This window comes from Meriones unguiculatus, chromosome 6, assembly GCF_030254825.1.
Source record: "Meriones unguiculatus strain TT.TT164.6M chromosome 6, Bangor_MerUng_6.1, whole genome shotgun sequence".
Classification (NCBI taxonomy): Eukaryota; Metazoa; Chordata; class Mammalia; order Rodentia; family Muridae; genus Meriones; species Meriones unguiculatus.
Window position 1 is genome coordinate 96,343,199 of NC_083354.1, and position 22,156 is coordinate 96,365,354.

The window sequence follows — 22,156 nt, forward strand, 5'->3', positions numbered from 1 at the left end:
ACAAACAGAAAAGATGGTTTATATAACCAGTTTAAATATAATTCTATATTATTTTATGGAAAACAAATGTTTAATTTGCTAATTTCACTGCATAATGTTCTACCTTCTAGAGAACCCTAGGGGACAACATTACCACTTAATTCACATCTTAATGACCTTCAAATTTTCTATGTCAGTTAATTTGTTGTCTAGAATCTAGCCACACAGTTACTACTACAGTGAACTAGATCCTCCTTAATTAACAATGGGAAAAAAATGCCCCACAGATGTGCCCATGGACCAGCATGAAACAGGAAATTGCATAACTGAGGTTCTTGTTTTTGATGTTCAGTTCCTAGCCAAGATTAGCTCTCATACCAACAGAAACACCACAGTAAAGACTTCTTCAACCTAGATGAGAGAGGATAACATTGGGTCTTGAAGGTTTAGCTCTCTTGCTCTTTTTTCTAGGCACACATCTGAGGTTGGTGAGGGCACTTATCCTCTCTTCCTAGTTCTTAGCTGCACACAGTAAGAAATGAAATATCTTCTCTCTATCCAGAAAGACAATGGCATCATTGTGTCTGTGTTCTCCCTGTCTCAAAAAGCAGTCTTTTCTATTTCCTTGTCACTGTAGTGATAAAAACCTTCATGTTTCATTAAGCATATACTTAACTAAAGTGTTCCCACTTGCTCTCTGGAAGAAATCTGGATAATATTATTGAATGTCCTGGCAAAAGTATCATAAAGGATCAAAGGCATACTGTATTCACAAATCCAAATTAGTTTGTTGCAGCAACTTCAAGGTTGAAAGATCTTGAAGATCCATAGACAACATCTGAGAGCAATGAAGTAGTGCATGCATGCAAGTACTCAGGTGACCCTGTCTATTTTACAGTTCAAGATCCTCTGCTCAGGACATTGATCTGCCCAAAAATAAGATGCATTTTCCCACTTCAATTAATTAAACACAGTCCCTCACAGATAGGCTCAGAGACATTCTAAATCACAGCAAACTCTCACAGATATCCCTGGTGATCGGCTTTGTCTGTGCAAAGTTGACAATTCTAATTCTAACTTGTTTTACTGTGTTTGTGTAAATAGAAAGACTCCTAAGTGTCACTTGGAGTACATGCACCAGGATATCAGTAAGAATATCTAAGGGATAATTTCAAGATAAACATAAGTTTTTCTTCAAAACATGAATTATAAAGAACAAATCTTTGCTTATAGCTATATACCACACTGGGTATCAATTTCAAAATAACCGTTATGGTTCCTGTTTCCCCCCAACACTGGCATGCCCATTAAGCACAGTACCTCTCTTCTCTGCAGATCAGAAGCTGAGATCTCCTGAGCACACACACTGGCAGAGCAGGCTCCTTGACCCTGACCATGCTTCCCATGGACTCCTGGCCACACTCTCCTCACTGTGTCCTGCTGCTGATCCTGCTGCTGGGACTTACAGGTGAGCATGTCCCAGGAATAGCATCATCTTCCTGCGTCTGGGTGACCCCTGCCTTAGAAACTAAAGGACTCCAGTTGGCCACCTGAACTGTCCCAGGAATATTCAGAATATTGTCTCAGGTCCTAGAGCCAGAGCTCTGAGCAGTGCTCTGCATGTCCATAAGTTTTAACAGTGGAATAGAAGCATCCTATGAGATAATGCTTTAAAAATGGTATGTTCTTATATTTAAGCTGAAGAAAATATTTTCAGCAGAATCTTAATTAAATCACTCTATCTCTTGGGCCCATTGGAGCCACAAAATCACTTCCAGTGCACCCGTCCTTTTCCTCTGACCCTTACCAATCGGGTCTCATCAGGACTGATTGCATTGTCTTCCTTTGTGGACTGGCAAAGCTGCATCCCTCACGGAAATGTGAACAGAGAGCCTGTCACTGAGTTCATGCTAGAGACAGCTCCTGCTCCCCTTACTAAGAAGCCCACTTAGAGACTGAGTCTATAGACTGCATCTGAGCTGGTGTTTTAGGTCTTTGGTTGGGGTATCATTCTCTTCAGGGTCCCCAGAGCTGAGATTTTTTTTTTGGCTCTATTGGTCTCTTTTGGGGATCCTGTTCCCTCTATGTCTTTCTATCCCTGCCTTGTTCATAAAATTCTATGCATTCTGCCCAATGTTTGGCTAAGAGTCTCAGCCTGTGTTTCAATACCTCAATCAGAAGAGTTGTAAAATTTTGTTTCAGTAGTGAGAAGGTATTTAGTAAAAACATTATGCTTTGAGGCTCAAATATATTAAAATTTTCTGTGTTAAAATCTTTTCAACAAATAATGATGCTACAGTGAAAAATTGATTATTTAGAAGATAACGTCTAACAGGATAGAAGGTCATAGAAAATGGGGGGAGGAATGCCTTTGAGGGCAGCATGTAGCCTACATCCATTCTTGCCACTCTATGTTCTCATCACCATAAGACATGATCTTGGGTCATTGACTCCTTATAACCTTTTCATAAAATTTCTTGCCAAGATTTTAATCAATATAATGTCCTTCAGGAACTTTGGTTAGAATTACATTGTTCTGTAAAAGGCATCATTCTACCTTGTCATCTTCTGGTTTTTAGTGATCTCTTTCAAGATTCACCCATAAGGTGATCTGTTATTTTTGCTACACCAATGAAAAGGCCTTTATAGTAAATTCCCCTTCTCTTGAAGATTGTCTGTTATGCAGTGTTAGTTTTGTTTCCAGTGTGGCACTGTGGTAAAGACCCTCTGTATATTTTTGATGAAATCAAAAGTTTGTCACAGTTCAATACATGGTCGAGTCAGAGACCCATGAGCTCACACAGGTGAGGATCACAGTGAGTGTACACAGCAGAGGGGATGGAAGCCCAATGTGTAGCCATCATAACAGTGAGAGTGGTTGTACTAGTAGAATGATAATTCTTTTGTATATAAAGGGTTAAACTCAGTAGTGGTAAAGTGCCTTTGGCATTGCAATCTCTGAGAGAACAGGGGGCCTGAAGCTCCTGTCCATAAAATAGCCAATGGCATGAGCCACCCTCAGTACAGACAGAAGCAGCAGAAGAGCCACAGTGTTCCTACTCTATTATTGATCAGACCATGGACGTTTCAGCATGCTAAGATAGGGCCTAGAGGCAGAGTGGAGATGGGTACTTCATGTCCACCAGTTCTCAGTCAGTCCTAGCATTAATACAACCCACAGAGAAGACAACACAGCATTTGACAAAAGAGATACAACATACTTGAAACTTATTATCATGCAAGAAGCTCTACTCCAATCTAGTGAAATCCTGTTCTCCTTTATTAAGAGGCACTGGACAGTGCCTGTCACTTTTGTCTGCTGGGCAAGCTGTAGAGGGTGAAACTCCTGTGCTAGTGTCCTGGGATTTCTGTGGACTCAAGAATGAGGATGTAAAAGACTATCTGACCTCCCACAACCAAACCAGTATGAAGTCAGAAACACTTCACTGATTTGGATAATGTATAGCTACTGTAGCTTGGGGTCTTGGATGAACAAGAGAATGTCTGGCAGCTGTGAAGACTCTTGCTGGTCTCCCTAAATAACCTGAAGCCAGTCATGACTGGAAATTCTCAGACCGCCTATTTGTTCTCCCACATCCATGCAAACAGACTTAGCTGAGAATCTCAAATCCTCTCTGAAAAAGAAATTTCACAGTTGTCAGTATACTTATTTCAGTTTTCTGTGCTCACAGTTTTCTGTGCTTTCCAGACAGGCAAGGTTCTAGCCACTCCTTTGATGCATTCTTTCCCTCTCCCTTGGTGGCTTGCCTCAAAATACAGCTGGTTAAAACATTAGGCAGAGTACAGGAAATCTTATCATAGAAGGGGAAGAAGAATTGAAAGAGCTAGTGAGGTCAATAATACCACATGAAAACCTACAAAATCAACTATCCTGGATCCTTAGGTGCTCACAGAGCCTGTACCACCAACCAGAGAAAAGCCATGACACAGATTTAGTCCTCACATATATACCTAACAGATGTACAGCTTGGTTCTCATGAGGGCCCTCTAACAGCAGGAGTAAGAGCTGTCCCTGACTCTCTTGTCTTCTCATGTTTCCCTTGCCCATAACTGGGATGTTTTGTCTAGCCTCAATAGAGGAAGATGCACCCAGTCCTCCATAATATGTCTAGGTGGGCTGATACACACAGGAGGTCTCCCCTTTTCTGAGAAGAAAGGGAGGGGAGCACAAAGGAGGGGACAGGAGAGGAGAGGAAGAGACTCGTAGGAGAGGAGGGAGGTTAAGTCCCTTCTGGGATGAAAAGTAAATAACTACATTAATTAATGAAAATTTAAAAAATACAGCTGGTAACAGATGTAGTTCTATGTGAGAGATGAGATGAATGGTAGGCACATGTGACTGGCCTTCATATCTCCCCATATTTAACATTTTACCTTTATAGAATTTAATGTCAAACTCCCTTATTATTATTTTTCTTTTTAAATATAAATTATTTCATGTTTTTCCTTTTCTGTAGCACTCTCCCTAGTCCCCTCCAATCCCACCCTCCCTCCCATTTCCCTACCCCAGTCCACTGATAGAGGAGGTCCTCTTTCCTTTTCCTCTGACCCTAGCTTATCAGATCTCATCAGGAGTGGCTGCACTGTCTTCCTCTGTGGCATGGTAAGGCTGTCCCCACCCCTCAGGTAGAGGTGATCAAAGAGCCAGCCACTGAGTTCATGTCAGAGATAGTCCCTGTATCTCATACTAGGGTACCTATTTAGACACTGAGCTGCCATGGGCTACATCTGTACTGGGGTTCTAGGTTATCTTAATGCATGGTCCTTGGTTGGAATATCAGTTTCACAAAAGACCCTGGTACCCATATTTCTTGGTTATGTTGCTCTCCTTGTGGAGCTCCTACCCCTCCAGGCATTTCTATCTACCTCTTCTTTCATAAGATTCCCTGTACTCTTCCCAAAGTTTGGCTATAAATCTCAGCATATCCTTCAACACCCTGCTGGGTAGAATCTTTCAGGGGCCCTCTGTGGTAGGCTCCTGTCCTGTTCCCTGTTTTCTCCCTCTTCTGATGTTCATTCTTTTTGCCTTTCTGAATGAGGATTGAGCGTATTACCCAAGGTCCTCTTTATTGCTTAGCTTCTTTAACTGTATAGATTTTAGTATGTTTATTCTATATCATATGTCTAATATCTGCTCATAAGTGAATATATACCATGTCGGTCTTTCTACTTCTGGTAAAGCTCACTCAGGATGATCTTTTCTAGTTCCCACCATTTGCCTGCAAATTTCATGATTCCCTTGTTTTTAATTGGTGAGTAGTATTCTACTGTGTAAATGTACCACAAATTCTGTATCCATTCCTCAGTTGATGGACATCTGGGTTGTTTTCCGATTCTGGCTATTATGAATAAAGATGCTACAAACATGGTTGAGCAAATGTCCTTGTTGTGTACTTGAGCATCTTTTGGATATATGCCTAGGAGTGGCATAGCTGGATCTTGAGGCAGCACTATTCCTAGTTGTCTGAGAAAGCACCCCTTTGACTTCCAAAGTAATTGTACAAATTTACATTCCCACCAGCAATGGAGGAGGGTTCCCCTTTCTCTAAATCCTCTCAAGCAAGTGTTTTTCACTTGAGATTTGATCTTAGCCATTTTGATGAGTGTAAGGTGAAATCTCAGGATGATGAGCATTTAAGTGTTTCTCTGCCATTTGATATTCCTCTATTGAGAATTCTCTGTTTAGCTCTGTACTCCATTTTTTTTAATTAGATTACTTGATTTGTTATTTTATAAGTGTTAAAACAGCATTTCATTTTAGTTTGTTCATTAATTTATAGAATTTATGGTAACAAGAAATGTTGCAGAGGATGGGGTACCAGACATGGTCATGTCTAGACAATCCTACTGGAGCAGAAATCATACACACGCTCTCTAATTTGTGTTTTGCTCCTATCTGACACCATAAGCCCTAGTGCTTAATAATATTTGAAGTTACAGTTCTGTTGCTTTATTTTTCAATTTCTTGTGTTATAGTATCTTAATACACATAGCAACTAGTGTTTTTAAAATTTAATATTACTTATATAATTATTTATTTTTACAATATATTTACTTTATATCCCTGCTGCAGCACCCCCTGCCTTGTCTCTTCCTAGTCCCATGCACCCTCCCTCTTCTCCTCCTCAGCCCTTTCCCTAGTCCCCTGATATGGGAAGACCTCCTCCCCTTCTATCTGAACCTAGCTTATCAGGATTCATCAAAGGCTGGCTGCATCATCTTCCTCTCTGGCATGGCAAGGCTGTACTGCCCAATAGGAGGTGATCGAAGAACCAGGCACTGAGTTCATGTCAGAGACAGACCCTGTACCCCTCACTGGGGAAAGCACTTGGAAACTGAACAGCTAATTGGCTTTCTTAGAACAGGGGTTCTATGTCTTCACCATACATGGTCCTTGATTGGAGTATTGATGTCTCCAGGCATCCCTGGGCCCCAGGTATTTTTGTTCTGTTGGTCTCTTTGTGGAGTTCCTGACCCCTCCATATCTTTCTATCTCTCTCTTCTTCCATTAGAATCTCGACATTCTGCCCAAAGTTTGGCTATGATTTTCAATATCTCCTTCAGTACCTTGGTGGATAGAGTCTTTCAGAGGTCCTCTATGAAAGGCTCCTGTACTCTTCCTTGTCTTCTCCTACTTCCAATGTCTATTCTTTTTGGTCTTCTGAATGAGGGTTTAACATCTTTCCTAGGGTCCTCCTTATTGTTTAGCTTCTTTCTGGTGCTTTCTCGGAAACTTAGGAATAGTGCTACCTCAGGATCCAGCTATACCTGTTAGGCATATACCCAAAAGATGCCCCACCATTCATTAAGGACATTTGCTCAGCCATGCTTTCGAAGCTTTATTTGTAATAGCCAGAATCTGGAAGCAACCTAGATGTCCCTCAAAAAAGGAATGGATATAAAAATTGTGGTATACTTAAACAATGAAATACTATTCAGAAATTAAAAACAAGGAAATAATGAAATGTGCAGGCAAACGGTGGGAACTAGAGAAGATCATTCAAAAATGTGAAAGACACATATGATATATACTCACGTATAAGTGGATATTAGCCATATAACATAGGTAATTGTTTTTTGTTTTTTTTTTTTCAAAATTCATTTTATACCCTGATCATAGCATCCTCCCTTCTCTCATTCAGGTCCCACCTTCCCTCCTTCTTTTCCCTATTCCATCTCCCCTACTCCTGAGAAAAGGAGATCCTCTTGCCGCAACCCTATCAAGCTGAATCAAGACTGAGCTCATCTTCTTCCCCTGTGGCCAGGTGAGGTAGCCTGCAAAGGGGAAGTGATTGAAAAGCAGGCAACAGAGTCCATGTCAGAGATCCCACAGTTTCCTTACTAGGGAATCCACAATCTCTATGATGTTTAGTTAAAAATATTTTAGTCTATAATTTTGGTATATAAATTTAAGATTTTCAGTTGGAACAAATTATAGAACTTTGACAAAATGAGTTATATAATTTGTGCACACTCTTATGCCAAAGTATAAATTACTATATAGCCTTACACAATGCAATCCATTCAAGTTATTTTCATTATATTTTATTTTTTGTCAGTTAGTATCCTAGTACTATCTATCCTATCCACAAGTTTGCTAGATCTGCCATTAGTCGGTTACACAAAATTTTAATTTCTTTTTTTAAAAAATTTTTCATTCACATTTTATTCAATATATAGCCCAATTGAAGCCTGCTCCCTCAACTCTCCCAGTCGCACTCTCCCTCCCTCTTCTCCTCATCCCCTTCTCCTAGTCCACAGAAAGAGGAGGGAGCTCTCTGCTACTGCCATCTGCCCATAGCTCGTTAAGTCCCATCGCACTCTCCCTCCCTCTTCTCCTCATCCCCTTCTCCTAGTCCACAGAAAGAGGAGGGAGCTCTCTGCTACTGCCATCTGCCCATAGCTTGTTAAGTCCCATCAGGACTGCTTGGATCCTCTTCCTCAGTGTCCTGGCAAGACCCCAACACAGGGGGCCAGAGATCAGAGAGTAGTCAACTGAGTTCATGGTAGAGATTGCCCCTGATTCCCTCATTCAGAGATTCACATGGAGACTGAGTTGCCAATTGACCACATCTGAACAGGGGGTCTAGGTCCTCTCCATGCATGATCCTCAGTTGGTTCATCAGTCTCGCCAGGACCTCCTGGGCTCAGATTCTTTAGCTATGTTTGTCTCCCTGTGGGGTTACTGTTCTATCCACGTCCCTCTAATTCCACCCTCTTTTTTGCCCAAAGTTTGGCCCTGATTCCAGGAATCTGCTTCAATCCAGTTATGTGAATCCTTTTAAATGACCATCTATAGTAGACTCCCATCCTATTTCCTCTCTCCCACTGCTTCTGGTTTCTATCCTGTTTGCCATTCTGAGTGAGATCCAAGCGTCCTCCCTAGGGTCCTCCTTGCTGTTTAGCTTCTTTAGGGCTGTAGATGGCTGTGCTATATTATATGGCTTATCTCCACTTATTAGGGAATATTTACCATGCCTTTCTTTCTGTTTCTGGGTCACCTCACTCAGGATGATCTCTTCTAGTTCCATCCATTTGCCTGCAGATTTCATAATTTCCTTGTTTTTAAGAGCTGCGTAGTATTGCATTGTGATATTCCCTTACCCTACATTGATAAATCACTAATATTCAGAATATATTAAAAAAACTCAAGAAATTAGACACCAACAAACCAAGTAATCCAAATAAAAAATTGTGTTCAGAGCTAAGCAGAGACTTCTCAACAAAGGAATATATAATGGCAAAGAAATGCTTTAAAAAATGCTCAATGTCTTTAGTCATCACAGAAATGCAAATTAAAACAACACTGAGAATCCATCTTATACTTACCAGAATGGCTAAGATAAAATCTCAATTGACAACACATGCTTGCGAGGATGTGGAGAAAGGGGAACCCTCCTCCATTGCTGGTGGGAGTGCAAACTTGTACAATCACTTTGGAAATCAAATGGGCGCTGTTTCAGGAAATTGGGAATGGTACTACATCAAGATGCAGCTATACCACTCCTGGGCAGACATTAAAAAGTTGCCCTACATTCAATAAGGACATTTGCTCAACTATTGTCTTACCAGCTTTATTTGTAATAGCCAGAATCTGGAAACAACCCAGTTGTCCCTAAAAGAGGAAAGGATACAGAACTTGTGGTACATTTGCACAAAGTTTTAATTTCTTGAAATTCCTTTTGTTTTTGGCTTCAGTTATCTAGGGAAGCTGAGTCTTGCCCTCAGATATCCTTGTCTGAGACCTAACAGTGACTGAGTTGTCTGTCCATGGCCATCCCCCATACTTCTCAGCAGGTTGAAAATTAGAGTCACCATTATCCAAAAACTAAGAGGAAATGCTGAGCTCAGAATAAATGCTTTATGAAAATGTAAAAGTCACGTAAAGGAAGAAGTTATTTTATCTTTCACTACTCCCTTACTCTCTGGCTACTTTTATGTCAGCCCAAAAGAGCCCATTAGCATTCCCTGCAGGGAAGGTACCATTGTAATGAGAGGAGATATTTAACTTGAATACTATGTTGATTCCTTTGTGTTGATTCCATAGTGTTATCATGTATGGAATTCTTGGTTTTATTTAAATTCTGGATGTATTCTCTCTTTCTGATCGATACAGTATCTCACTACTTCCTGGATGTTGATATTTCTGATATGAGCAATGTTCATATCATTTTTCAGGATGTTTAAAGAAAAGAATTATGCTCTAGGCTGCTTTCAGTCTTCTCTTACTATACTTGGCTTTTGTCTGTTGGATTACAAATGTGCCGGCAGGATTTTCTCTGAGTTTATACCACATTTAATTAGTTCATGTTGGCTTTACAGATTTTGTATTCATCAAGCTTCCAAGATATTAGACAACATTTTTTTCAATAATCCTTCACCTTTACTCCAAATTCTTTAATTTCTTCTCTTTATTTGCCCACTGCCCCTGTGCTGCTGACTCAGTCATATTATTGTATCTATTTCTATGATTTATGATTTATTATAAAATATGTAAGTACTTTATAGATGTGTAAATTGAACCTCTAGGTCACCTTGTATCTTGACTCCCCAATAGCATGTGTTTCCTGCTTACCACTTCTCTAGTGTTCTTATCTTCCTAATCAGACTCTTGACTTTCTTTCATTCAAAATTGGTAGCTAGACTTCTGGTTGTTATCCTGGCCTGCGGTCCAGCAGGAGTCTCCGTTTTTCTGACTGGCATGGCCTTTCCTTGAGTAGCAGCTATACAGCAGTGTAGGTGTGGGGGCATGGCAGCAGGAGGCAGATGTCAGAAGCTGGGTCTTTGGGCTATGAAAGGAGAGAGTGGGAGGGTTCCAATGGCAGATGGAGCCCTTCCCTGTTCTGGCTTGTGTGGCCTGTACCTGAGCAGTGGAGGTCTGCCTAAGAAGGGGAACGTACATTGAAAGGGTGGGGGCAGAGGGCCAGGGAAGGTATCATTGACTTCCAAACTGAAGGAGTGGGAGGACTCAAACAGCAAGTAGGTCTCTTACCTCTTTTGGTTGGCATGGTCTGCCCCTAAGCAATGAATGTGCACCTGAGTAGCAGGAGTGTGGAGGTGTGGGGAATGGGGAGTGTAGGTGAGTGTTGTGTGGGGTAGCAGGTTTTATCTTTGGGCACTGAACCAAGGAAAGAAGAGTGAAAGAGAGTTCAAACAGGATGTCAACTCTTTCCTGTTTTGTCTAGAAGTTTTATTTCTTAATGAGGTTATATGTTATAATTTTTGGGGATCTATCTAAAGCAGCATTACCCCATCTGATAAACCAAATCCCATCATGAGAATATTGAAATCATATGTAGAGCTCACTATACACTTATGTTCCTATGTCATTGGTCTAAAAGAGTCAAATAATCACACCCAATAGTATTGTAACTGAAGTTCCATATGCTGTGTGCACAGAAAATGAAGCAGATACTGGATGAAGCATGAGAACTCCCAACAAAGTAGGGCTTCAATCAGAATCCTGCCAATTTCCCTCTGTATCTGTGATTCAGTTTCGTCATCTGTGTTAAGAGTCACAAGAGAGGGGAACTGTGATCATGTGCAGGCTGAGAGTTCCTGAGAACAGTATTTGATCACAAACCTGTAAGCTCTCATCAGCATGAGCACTAACTGATGTTTCCCGCAGGAGCAGCTATGCTGGAGCTGAAGGTGATTCAGCCTGAGAAATCAGTTTCTGTCCCTGCTGGAGAGTCAGACACTCTGAACTGCACTGTGACCTCCCTGCTCCCTGTAGGGCCCATGAAGTGGTTCATGGGTAGAGGACAAAGTCGGCACATTGTAAATAGTTTTACTGGAGAGCAGTTACCCAGAGTCACAAGTGTTTCAGATACTACAAAAAGTAACAACCTGGACTTTTCCATCCAAATCAGTAACATCACTCTTGCTGATTCTGGCACCTACTACTGTGTGAAGTTTCATTATGACCCATCAGAGTTATGGAAAGAGCTTCAGTCTGGGAGAGGCACTGTGTTGTATGTGCTTGGTAAGTACTACATTGTCCTCCTCATCCCTGATTTCTCCAACAGGTAAAAACCGTGTCCAAGATCTGTGAACAAGTAAGAACCAAGTGTGGAAGTAAGCCCTCATGTTCATAGGGTGACTTTCCCCAACTGTGGTCCAAGTAACCTGAAGAGAGGAGATGACATACTATTTGCTAGAGGTTCCCCTTCTGATAAATCCATGCCCTTGTCTGCCTGCCCCACAGAGCTTACCTTTCCCAATATGTCCCAACCAAGTGACTGACAGCTGACTGCCTGGTCCAGTGATGAGATCACACCTGGCCTACGGCCTCCATAGGGTCTTTCTTCACCTGATGAATTCTTCTCTTTCTATCCAAAAATCCTGGGGCCTAGTTGTGCCATGTTCTACTCTAGATGTCAACACAGACGGCAGAAAGCTGCCAAGCAGGAGCTCTTTACTCAAAATTTGTGTTTTCTCCCTCCCAAGAGAAAAAAACACATCACTACAGAAAATGACCAGGCTAAGGAAGGGTGTGATTTCTTCATTTGCTCTACATCTACAGCACACTGAGAAAATTCTGGATATGTCTACATTCTCTGTGGAATCTCTTAGCTCTGGTTTAGGTGTTGGCACGAGGCTACCCTTAGTACTGTCAGAAAACATTTTGCGTCAGGGACCAACTCTCCCAGGCACTAAAGGTCTAGGCCAGTGTTAGCTTGCCTCCTAGAGGTCATTCCATGAGGATTGTCAGTCGCCAGCTGAGGTAGCCAGGTTCTCACATTGAATTTCCTGACAGAAGCCGAAATTCTTCTAACTTGGTCTTGATTTCAGGAATTTTGCAGCATGAAGGACAGTCACACTATCCAGCTACTCCTGTAGGTGATATGAGCCCTCAATAGCCTGAGTCTTGACCTTGATGACATAGCCAGCTATTGGTCAGATCTGACATATAATCCATGTCTCATTCTAGGCCTCCTTCTGATTGTCCAAGCAAGAGACACCATGATCAATTATTAGCCTGATTAATAAGAGATGTTGATTCAGAATTTCATGAACTTGGGCAAAATTTTCTTTCACCAACAGCTCCAAGATTTTGAGATTTTTCTCATTCTCAGAATCTATATACAGTAGTGATCAGAAATCTTCGCAAATGTCAACCATACTCTTACCCCATATTCTAGGTGAAAACTCTTCCACTGTGGAAATAAAGCATAATAGTCCAACAGCTAGAGATACCATATTTCAGATCTCAGGCCATGAATGTTTCATTTATTTCAATTTTTGGCTATTCAAACATTGCCACAGTGATCAACTCTGATAGCTACCATTTTGGCCATAAGGCACATGTTCTCCGGAGAAGGACTGCTGGATTTGAGAGTGAATTAGATTATAAGGATGTTACTGTTTTCCCACATAGATATGATGTAGCAAGTCTTCTCATAACACCTTAACAGAAAGAAACAGGGAGAGTGGCTTCCTCCTGAATCCATCCATATCATGAACAAGGACACTGAAGTTCTAGGTAATGCAATATTTAGGCAACCAGCAAGTGACTCAAGTAAGATAAAATGAGTAAGTTTTTAGTGATAATAGCTTTATTTTCCATATCGTTTGTCCTAAGGATACTGTTGATGAAGGACACACTTATAAGAACAGGTATGAAATAGCAATGTGCTATGTGTGATGTCTCTGTTATGCAATTTTCTGCTACGCATGTGTTACATGGGAAAAGTCACCTCTCCCTTTTAGAGAAGAAGACCCTGAGGTTTATAGAGCTCACCTGACTTGTGCACAGGTAAGGAAGAGGAAAGGGTTGACTACAGCACACTGCCTCACAGACTGACACAGCATATGTGCTAGTCTTCCTACATAGTATGTATATTCTCTGAGCAGCAGACACAAAAGAGAAGGTCAGGGTCTACAGGAACCTGGGGCCCCTGGAACAAAGGTCTCCTCTGCCTGGAGCTATCTGGAGCAGGCATCTGGCAAAGAATTCTTCAGGTCAGATTCTTAGGGAAGAAGTAGAGTGCAGGGCTCCAGTGTGGAGACATTTAGTTTCTTGTGAGAAACAAAAGTGAGGGCACAATAATGGCCTCTGAGATGCAGCTGGGAAGAGCAGACAGGGTGTCTGTTTTAGGCTTCAGTATCCTCATTTGTAGCATGATGTTGCTCATAGTTCCTTAAGAGAAAGCCCTGAGCCCTTTCTATATTACCTGAGAGCAGTATGCCAAAAACAAAACAAAACAAAACAAAAACAGTGGCATATCATGGTTTTCAAACCCTTGGATAACTCATTGAACCTGACCCGTAGTTTCTTCTTCTGTAGAAGATGGCTCCTGTGCCCACTTTTCCAGAGTGCTATAACTACCCAGGCATGGAGGGGCACAATCTAACTCTTTATGGAGTCCTCAGTTTTCTATTTTGTGATGATGACAGCCATGGTCCCTGGTAGGTGTTTCTTCATGAAGGAGAAAACATGTTCATATTCTTGGCTGGTGATATCAGGGTCATTAAGAACATCAAAATTTCAGTGGTTTGCAGGAGAGAGGAAAGAATTTAAATGCCTGAACATGCATCCCAGCACAGCTACTCTCTGACAAGTGCTCAAAACAAGACCTTCTGCAGGGGCCTCATGATATAGTCTTCCTGCTACATAGTATGTAAACTGGCTATACTGAAGGAGTGAAGTCATATTAAAAAACTTAGAAAAACTGCTGACTTCTAGAAAATATTTCACCAATTTGAGCTGTGTTACTAAGGGGCCATGTGACCTTGGCTTTTCACTTTCTCTCTAGGATTTAGGTGTCAATCAAGTTAGAATGAGGTAGGTTGTTCTTTACTTGGCTATTTTTGGAATTCCTTGGAAAACAAAAGTAAATCCTAGATCCACATTCTTTTAATTGTTCACTTCTGGGTATTTGCTTCTGAAATATCAAATACATGCTCTGAGACAAAAGTACATATGTAATCATTCCCTAGATAGAGCTGTTCAGACACCAAGCTGAGACATTACAAACCCTCATGCTTCAAAATAGCGGGGCCAAGCCTGCTGTGCTCAACTCTCTAAAGCCAAAGGAATGAACTAGGAACACTTCTTAGGGAGAAGACCAAGGCATTAACCAAGGTTTAAACTAAGGTTTAACTAAAGCAGAGCCCTGTTCAACTGTAATCTCAGGGCAAATATTTCCTACATTGCACAGGTCTGCATTAAAACTATTTCTGGGGAGAGAGATTTCTCTTCTTCACTCAGAACTCTATGTTTTATGACACAGTATGTCAACAACAGCTCTGAGCTTCTCCCTTCTCATGGTCATGTGCTCTCTAAAGTTAGCTCCTCTGGAGTAAGGGCCTGGGTCCCCATTGTGCTATATAAGGCACTGGCAAACATAGTGAGAGGATCACTAAGAAAGCAGAAAATGTCAGGGTATAGAAGCTTCTGCTCCTTAGGTGGGAATGTCATGCTAGTAGTGGCAACAACCCAGAGACACAACATATACCTTTTGTATATGTCTTTGTATGCCTTTTCCTGAACCAAAATGGTGAAAAAGAATAAGTGATTCTAAAACTTGTAACAAGGGTAGTATAAGTAGGATTTGATAAGTGGGATTCTAGCATCCTTTTCATCTTTCTAGGGAGAGGTTTTAATCCAGTTTTTAATGGAAGGGTATTAGGAAAAGTATTAGCTCAAGTACCAGTCCAAGACCAAGTTCTCATCACAAAGGACAGAGGGAAGAGAGCAAGAGATAAAGTCAGGGAATAAAGTTTAAGGAGAAGGGGAATGGAACAAAGTAAAGGGAGGAAGGATATTTCTTCTAAAAAACAAAGGACTGCCTCTTGATAGAGAGGAGAAAGACATGGCTCAGAGGTAAATGGCAGTTTATGAAGGCCAAACAGGAAAGGTTGTGCTAGGATGACATATTCACTTTTAATTGGGTATGTTAATTAGGTAAGCTAAAGGGGGTTTTTGAGTGATGGAATTCAATACTTGCACATTGGTAGTCAGCCTCAGGAGGAGAAAGTGGCTAGGTTTCTGAAGGGAACTTAAGGTACATAGCAAGGCAAAGTGAGTGGGGGAGAAGGGCAAGGCCTGCCAGAGCCACACTTGTCATGCTCAAGCTGGCCAAAGTCTCTTCGCAGGGGACATTGATGTATATTAAATAAAGATTAGGATTTAAGTTAATCAGCTGATGTGTCTTAGATGAACTTTGCACTTTAGACTGTGTAACTTCTCCACCCACATGCACTCTGATCTTAATCCTACCAAAGCTTCATCACTGGAATCTACACAGTGAAAGAATGCCTAGAAATTCCTAATAATTGGTGGCTTACTCTGGCCCCCACAAACCCATAGGGTCATCACGTTTGCTAGAGCTTAGATAACTTGACTTCACATAACACTTGTTTACATTCCTGATTGGATGGCCATTTGAGAAGGAATTACACATGTATAAGCACCAATGTGTAATATTTGTCATACTTTGCTTATAAGACAGGTGAATTATGGGAACCTCAACATGAGACATCTACAGGGAAAACTGCATTCATCTCAACAGTCCACACATATGCATGCATGTAGGACCAGAGAGTATTTCTGTCTGCTCAGCAGGCTTGCTTCTGTGTCTTTTGAGATTAATAGTTAAGAAATAAACCACCTCTGGCTTTATCCAAAGAAGGTAAACAGTGTTTGACTTAAGACTAAGTCTACCTTGAGCCCAGGTATGGAGATACAGACTCTTGGGCTCTCAGTTTGAAATTCAGGACTTGGCACAGAATAGACATAGTGGCATATAGGTACAAAGAAAGAAAGAAAATGGAATCAGGAAGGGTTCTTGCTTTGTGCCACTTCTGGGATGCATTTTATTTTCTCAGTTATACTAGATGTCAATCTAGAAACATTTACTGTAGGTTGTCTAGATTTCATGAGGAGGCCAGCAGGAATATATGAAATAAAATATAAAATACTTTTGTAATTGCCATTTTTGGCAAGGCCTAGAACTTTAACTGCCCTGGCTCTTCCTCATTTTTTCCTGGGCACCTCTGTTAAACTGTGCAGACACAGAACAAGGGATACCACAGGAGGTTCCAGACAAAAAACAGGAAAACACAATGAGGAGGATGAGCACTTACTGTCTGTGGCTAGGACACAAGCATGACATGGGTGAAAAGCAGGTCCTTAGTATGGCTGAAGCTCTGCTATTGATCCCGAGCACCAAGCAAACCATGATGGTGGTGATATTATCTAGGAAGGTTCTTCACAATGTTATGTCCTCAGTGGAGGCCATAACAATCACATCCTTGTCTACATGCTACTTTTCAGCAAAGCCTTCTCCTCCTGTGGTCTCATGACCTGCAGCCCGAGCTTCACCTCAGCAGACAGTAACCTTCACATGCAAGTCTCATGGATTCTCCCCTCCGAATATCACACTGAAGTGGTTCAAAGTGGAAAAGAGCTCTCTCCCTTCAAAACTGCTGTTGACCCCAAAGGAGAAGGAGTCTTCTACAATGTCTCCAGCACAGCCCAGTTAGTGCTGGGACCTAGGGATGTTCATTCTCAGATCATCTGCGAGGTGGCCCATGTCACCTTGCAAGGAAGCCCTCTCCGTGGGACTGCCAACTTGTCTGACATCATCCAAGGTAGGTGTCTTTAAATCACAGCTCAAGCTCATATCTGATTAGAATGGTTTCTCCATAATTCCCAGCAAGTATTCATGTGTACCACACAGGAGCAATAAAAGGCTATCATCAGCACATGAAGGAAATTTTATTTATTTTAACAGAAAAAATGAAAGCTGTACTAATTATGAGCCCCACAGCTCATGCACACATTTTCAGGCATTTATTTCTGTTCTAGTGTACACTGGAGTTTTTCTTTTCTTTTTTTTTCCATAATTTTTTTCTCATTAGTTACATTTTGTTAATTCTGTATCCCAGCTGTATCCCTCATTCCCTCCCCAATCCCACCCTCCCTCCCTCATCTCCTCCCTGCCCCTTTCCAAGTCCACTAATAGGGGAGGACCTCCTCCCCTTTCATATGACTCCCTTTTGTCAGGTATTTTCAAGACTGGCTGCAAAGTCCTCCTCTGTGGCCTAACAGTACTGCTCCTCCCTTGGGAGGTGGGGAGGTCAAAGAGCCAGTCATTGAGTTCCTGTTAGAAATAGTCCTTGTTCCCCTTACTATGGGAAACCAATTGATTACTGAGCTATCACGGGTCACATCTGAGCAGAGGTTCTAGGTTTTATCCTCTCATGGACTTTGGTTGAGTGTCCATCTCAGAAAAGACCCTGTGCCCAGATACGTTTGATCCTTGTGGAGCTCCTATCCTTTCCACATCAAACTCCCCTTCTTTCATATGATTCCCTGCACTCTGCCGAAGGTTTGGTTGTGAATCTTAGTATCTATTTTGGAGCACTGCTAGGTAGAGTCTTTCAGATGCTTTCTGTGGTAGACTCCTGTCATACGTTCAATGCATATCCCATTTGTCTTTCTAAATGAGGATTGATCATCATACCCCGTGTCCGCTTTCTTGATTATCTTCTTTAGGTTTATAGATTTCATTATGTTTATCCTATCTTTTAGGTCTATATAAGCGAGTATATTCCATGTTTGTCTTTCTCCTTCTGGGATACTTCACTCAGAATGATCTTTCCTAGATCCCACCATTTGCCTCCAAATTTCATGATTTCCTCCTTTTTGATTGCTGAGTAGTATGCTCAATGTCATTAGCCATTAGGGAAATGCAAATCAAAACCACCCTAAGATTTCACCTTGCACCCATCAGAATGGCCAAGATGAAAAACACAAATGAGAACACATGTTGGAGAGGTTGTGGAGAAAGGGGAACGCTCCTCCATCCACTTTGGAAGTCAATCTGGTGCTTTCTCAGACAATTAGGAATAGCGCTTCCTCAAGACCCAGCTATAGCACTTGCTAGGTATATACCCAAAATTTGCTCAAGTACACAATAAGGACATTTGCTCAACCATGTTTGTAGCAGCTTTATTTGTAATAGCCAGAACCTGGAAACAACCCAGATGTCCGTCAACGGAGGAATGGATACAGAAATTGTGGTATTTTTACACAATGGAGTTTTTCTTATTAATTTCACTTATTAGGATCCACACACATCACTGCCTTATATGCTTAGTGGTGGCTCTACCCTGGAACAAACATTCCTGTCCCATGATGCATTTGCAATGGTGGTGGGTCCTCAGGACTCCAGACTCTTCCCTGTGCCTCAGTTCCATCTGCCTCAACTTCTGCTTGTGTTTTTCAGTTCCACCCTCCCTGGAGGTCAGCTAGCATCCAACAGTGATATTGAATCTGATAAATGTCACCTGTCAAGTGAAGAACTTCTATCCTTTGAGCCTTCAGTTGACCTGGATAAAGAACAGAAATATTTCTCTGACAGAAGTGGCTTCTACACTCACAGTAAACAAATATGGAACCTACACACGGACCAGCTGGCTCTTGGTGACCATATCTGCCCACGAGGAGGACATGGTACTCACATGCCATGTTGAGCATGATGGACAGCCAGCAGTCATGAAATCACATACTGTGATGGTCAGTGCACATCAGAGGGAACAAGGTACTGGCATTATGTCTGGTAAGGTCTCCACCCCTCCTCCTTGGCTGTGTAAAATAAGGCCATTTAGAATAAATTTCTAATAAGAAATAGCACAAGATTATCTGTTATTGTGTTCCCCTAAAAATCTGTTCTTAACTCCAGTAGCAGAGATTGTGATCTTGAAGGCATATAGGACTGTGTTTGTTGCTTCTGCATAGCTGCGCACAAATCAACTTAGGTCAGGAACAAACTATATTTCCCAACAAGGATCTTAAAAGGACTGTATTTTGAGTTTTTCAAAATCACTTTTATAAGCTTTTGTGTGCCACAAAATTAGGTTTTATTTCATCTTTAAATCCTCATCATCTTTCTTGATAAATTCTTTGGACCTCAAAGAAATCTCTCCCAATGTGTTAAAATGATGAATTCAATTTCCTTCAATGTTCATAAAAACACATTAGTCATCTGATATTGGACATATTGTTGAAAGTTGTATGTTTTGGAGAATTTTTATCATTTTTATCTGAGTTTTGAAATTTCTGCTATAGAAATTCTCAAAGGGTTTTATTGTCATTTTTAGTCTGCTGTCTATGATGATACTCCTGTCTCAGTGTTGATGTGGAAAACTTGTGATTTCTCTTATATTCCATCAGTCATTAGAGAGATATTGTGCACAAATGGTGGGAAACGGGGTTCAGAGAAACTGTAGCACAGCCTCTGAAAAAGGATAGGATACTATGATGGAGCAGCTGAGAGTGGCCATTGTCACGGTAAATTCTACCAGAGTGGACGCAGGACTAGCCACAGGATTATCATCATGGATTGCTGCAGCCATGAATCATCTGAAGGAATGGGCGGGCATGGGAGTGTTAGCAGACCTTCTGATTTTGGTCTCCTTTGTTTGCCTGTGGTACATATGCAAGATTAGAGTCTCACAACAGCATAATGCAGCCATGACCATTCAGGCCTTTACAGCCATTGAAGCAGGACAGTCTCCCAAAGCATGGTTGGCTACCATAAAAAGCTAAAATATTAAGCTCAGGATGCGAGGCTAAGCACTGCACTCAGGGTCAGCCACTTTGGACCCAGAGAAGAGCATGTCTGATTGCATCCGGGTTGATGCCCCAGGTCCCGCCTCAGAGAAAAAGGTATCGGTCGGGTCTGATGCTCTTTGGGTGGATGACACCTAAATGAACATCAGTACAAAGTCCCAATCTATTTCTAATATCAGAGATCAGACCTCTACTCTTGCCTGATGCATCTAAAACAAAAAGGGGGAACTGTAGAGAGCTGCGTAATGCTATGCCTTAAAGATGGAGCTGGTTTCCGCCTTCCACCTTCCCGATGGTGAGTGCTCTCTGTCACGAACAACTGCACATTCGGCTAAGGCTGAGGATCTGGCTTGCTTCCATGTATGTGGACCTATCTGCATTGCCCACGTGGCATGCTGGGGCTGGCTACCCAGAGGCTATTTAAGCTGTGGGCTGGCTTTCCCCAGGGTCAGATGATTGTTCAAGGTTCCTGAATAAACTGCATTGAAAAAAAAATTGTTTTTTCATGGCCAGACCTCAGTTGTAACTAAACTTAACAGCAGCTCAGCTAGCAGGAACAAAGCTAAGGACAAAATTCTAGGAAGGTGAAGGGCAGCATTTCATTAAGGGACTAAGTATTCCACCTATTTATTTGGCATGAGATAGACTTAAGTTGCCTTCATAGGACTTAAGCTAGAGATTTTATTTTCTTGATATGAAGTTTTAGTGCATGGGCCTTTATTGCTATTCTAAAGATATAATTTTTTCACTCTGTTTTCTCCTGGTTTATTTTTGTTTTGTTGGTTTCCTTGAAATGGGAGCAATCAATTTTAATGCTTGATGCAAAAAATAATTACCTTTCTGTGTATAACCATTGTCTGCTGATTTAAGGTAAACAGTTATACTCCAGGGCCTCTGATCTGTCATTCTTGGATCTCCAATTCCAGGCAGTATATTAATTAAATTTCAAATTCATATTATAATTCCAAGGAAATACATGCTAAAGTGGATGAAGAAAGGGAGGCCATTCTGTAGTACTGTGGCTATCAGCACAGGTGTGAAACAGCTGGTTTAGCAAAGGAAGACATGATCACAGTATTGGTCCAATAAAAGACATCATAGATACTCAGAGAGCTGGAGGATGGGATGGCCATTAATAGTTTTTCAGGCTGAAGAGATGGGAGGAGGCAATAGAATTCCTATCTCAAATAAGCTGTATAAAGTGGGGTGTCTGCTTATTCCTAAGGCTCCATCAAGAGAATTTTATTCTTGTTTGTGTGTAATTTCAGGCAATGCTATACTTTCATTTCTGTTGCTGTGATAAAATATCCTGACCAAAAGAAACATAAAGGATTAAAGCTTTTGAGTAGCTTACAATTCCAACTTACCTAAAGAAAGCCAGGCAGAGAGAAAAACAGCTATAATTTCTGTTTGCTGCCTGATACTCAACTAGATTTTCTTGCTGATCTTACACACTGTGGGGCCCAGTGGTTAATGAAGTGTTGCCACCTACATTCAGAGGGGGATAGCATCTCAATTAGCAATTAAGACAATCTTCCAGAGCCCCACGAACAGGTCAACTCAACTTAACAATATCCTTAACTACAATGTTCTTCCTAGGCAATTTAGGTTTTGGCAATTTGCACTGGTAGCTAACCACCAGACAGTGTAAGAAATAACACTTTTGATCCTCTTGTTTCCACATCACAAGTGTTAGGATTATAGGTATGGGCTACCAAATTATCTGTGGTGTTGGTGTGGTTGTGCTGGAGAGTGAGTCTAGGGCCTCTCATTTGTTAGCAAATACCACACCCAGTGAACTATGCACACCGCCTGTTTCTATTCTTAAAAATAATTTTAATGTTTGATTAATTGCAAATTAAAACTAGCTCTTCCTGAATGATAGAAATAGTTCAGATGACATCTGTGCTGGGGTGGACATGGGCTAGATGATGGTTGAGTCACCAGGCCATGTAATCTTGTCTTATAGATTCTTATCTATACATTTTAATTCCTTTACCTGCATGTTTTCCAGCAAGTGGTTTTATGTGGCTGTTTTCCATTTACCAGGCTCCAATCATACTCCAGAATCTA

At 41.3% G+C, this 22,156-nt stretch overlaps 1 protein-coding gene across 1 annotated transcript in view; it reads left to right on the top strand.

Moving 5' to 3' along the window:
* The first annotated feature begins 1,374 nt into the window (after nt 1-1,374).
* The window catches only part of LOC110541158 (signal-regulatory protein beta-1-like), an 81,402-nt gene continuing 60,620 nt past the window's right edge, over nt 1,375-22,156 (top strand). The window contains exons 1-2 of the mRNA XM_060385746.1: nt 1,375-1,447; nt 11,129-11,485. Coding sequence (XP_060241729.1) covers nt 1,375-1,447; nt 11,129-11,485 — 430 coding nt within the window. The remainder of the gene's footprint in view (nt 1,448-11,128; nt 11,486-22,156) is intronic.